The following is a 1,768-nucleotide window of genomic DNA, read 5'->3' as shown; positions in this document are numbered from 1 at the left end:
CGGTTTTGTCCCCCCCAGCATGAATCCCAAGCCCTGGGCCCGGCTCACACAGCCCCATCTCCCTCCGCACCACAGAGTGACCCTGCAGCACCCTGCAGCCCATTGCACCCATCGCTGTGCGGGAGCACCTGCAATTCCTGTGCACAAAGGCCAGAAGCGCCGCATGAAGCTTCTGCAAAAGTGGCTCCAGGATCCCGACTGCTGCTCCTGCTGCTGCTGCTTGTGGGCATTGCGGCTGTCCCAGGAATCGGTGCCGGTGAGTGGCAGTGCCTGTAGTTGGGCTGGGGGCAGGACAGAACCGGGAGGTCCAGATGTGGGGAGTGTGGATGCAGCTGGGCAGGGGGCAGCCTCACTACTAAATCAGGCTGTAGGGCCCCGCTCTGCAGGGTCCTGGCGAGTTCCCCGGCAGAGGGACCAGGCAGTGGGGGCTCAGCCAGGAGCAGTCCCTGTGAGGCTGTGTGGGGCCATTGTGTCTGGTCTGGGCCAGGCGGGCCCCACAGAGCGATGCAGGACCCTCCTGCACTCCTTGCTGGTTCATGAAATTAATCCATGGGCACCCAGCACCCTCCCCTCTCCTAGCGTGGCTTTTCCTGCTCCGGGCTGTGGCTGCCTGGGGAGCTGCTGGTGGTGTGACACAAACTACCGATTGCTCAATTGATGAGCGAGACAAGGCAAAACACACACGCGCACACACACACTTCTAATTATTCTGCAGATGTTATAGCTACCAAATATAAGGAGCGAGGCCTCATACAGGCTGCCTGTGTGACAGGGGGCCTCCTGGGGCCGGGCTCTGTGGCCCGCCCGCCTGTCACTGTGACAGGAGGCCTACTCAGGGCCGAGCTCTTCGTGGCCCGCCCGCCTGTCACTGGGCAACCGCCCGCTCGCACACACACACTTCTAATTATTCTGCAGATGTTATAGCTACCAAATATAAGGAGCGAGGCCTCATACAGGCTGCCTGTGTGACAGGGGGCCTCCTGGGGCCGGGCTCTGTGGCCCGCCCGCCTGTCACTGTGACAGGAGGCCTACTCAGGGCCGAGCTCTTCGTGGCCCGCCCGCCTGTCACTGGGCAACCGCCCGCTTATCTCGCCCACCATGCCTTTGATGATAATTGATTCACATATCGATGTCAATTAAGCAGGAGGCTGCCCATTGTAATGCCCCGATGCCAGGGGCGCTCTGCGGCTCCGACCTCCCCTAATACCGCAGCCCAAGCCTCACAGATGGCATCTCACTGTTCTCCTAGTCACCGGCCCCACACTGGGCCCCAGAATCATCCTAACAGGACCCCTCTATGATCCTCTCCACCTTCATCCGGGCTACCTAGCCCCCCGAAGCCTTGTTCCCCTCTCGGGTGTGGTTCCTCCGGGACCTTCAGCGTCTTGCCCTGGCCCACCTCCAGGCCAGTCGGGACCCCAGGCCCCCGGCTCCTGGGCATCCCTCAAAAGGGCCGGGGGCCCACCGCAACTACCGTAGTCCTAGCCCCAGCATGGGCCAGTCGAGGGTACCATCCCCTTCGGGCCAGGTCTCTAGCCCCTCTCTCTGTCACTGGGCCTCACCGTGCCACTACTCCCCATCCTCTCGGGGGCAACCGCAGCACCACACCATCACTCCCACTCTCTGGGCCCCTCACAACACTGGCCCATCTGGGCCCCCCAACAAACACACAGGTAACCCACCCAGTGGTGGTGGGAGGTAGGGGTTAAGGCACCCCAACCCGCCTTTCACCAGGGTGATAACTGGCCTGGCATTTCCTGGGGGCTCC

General features: G+C 62.4%; 1 protein-coding gene across 2 annotated transcripts in view; it reads left to right on the top strand.

Annotated features, from left to right (window-relative positions):
- LOC102379493 (H-2 class I histocompatibility antigen, Q9 alpha chain-like) overlaps positions 1–1,768 on the top strand; it is a 15,357-nt gene that overhangs the window by 8,505 nt on the left and 5,084 nt on the right. For both annotated transcript variants that reach the window (XM_025194135.1, XM_025194136.1), the window contains exon 4: positions 19–256. In XM_025194135.1, coding sequence (XP_025049920.1) covers positions 19–256 — 238 coding nt within the window. The remainder of the gene's footprint in view (positions 1–18; positions 257–1,768) is intronic.

This window comes from Alligator sinensis, unplaced genomic scaffold (genome assembly GCF_000455745.1).
Source record: "Alligator sinensis unplaced genomic scaffold, ASM45574v1 scaffold1531_1, whole genome shotgun sequence".
In the NCBI taxonomy this organism is placed as follows: Eukaryota; Metazoa; Chordata; order Crocodylia; family Alligatoridae; genus Alligator; species Alligator sinensis.
This window is presented reverse-complemented; position numbering and strand designations above follow the sequence as displayed.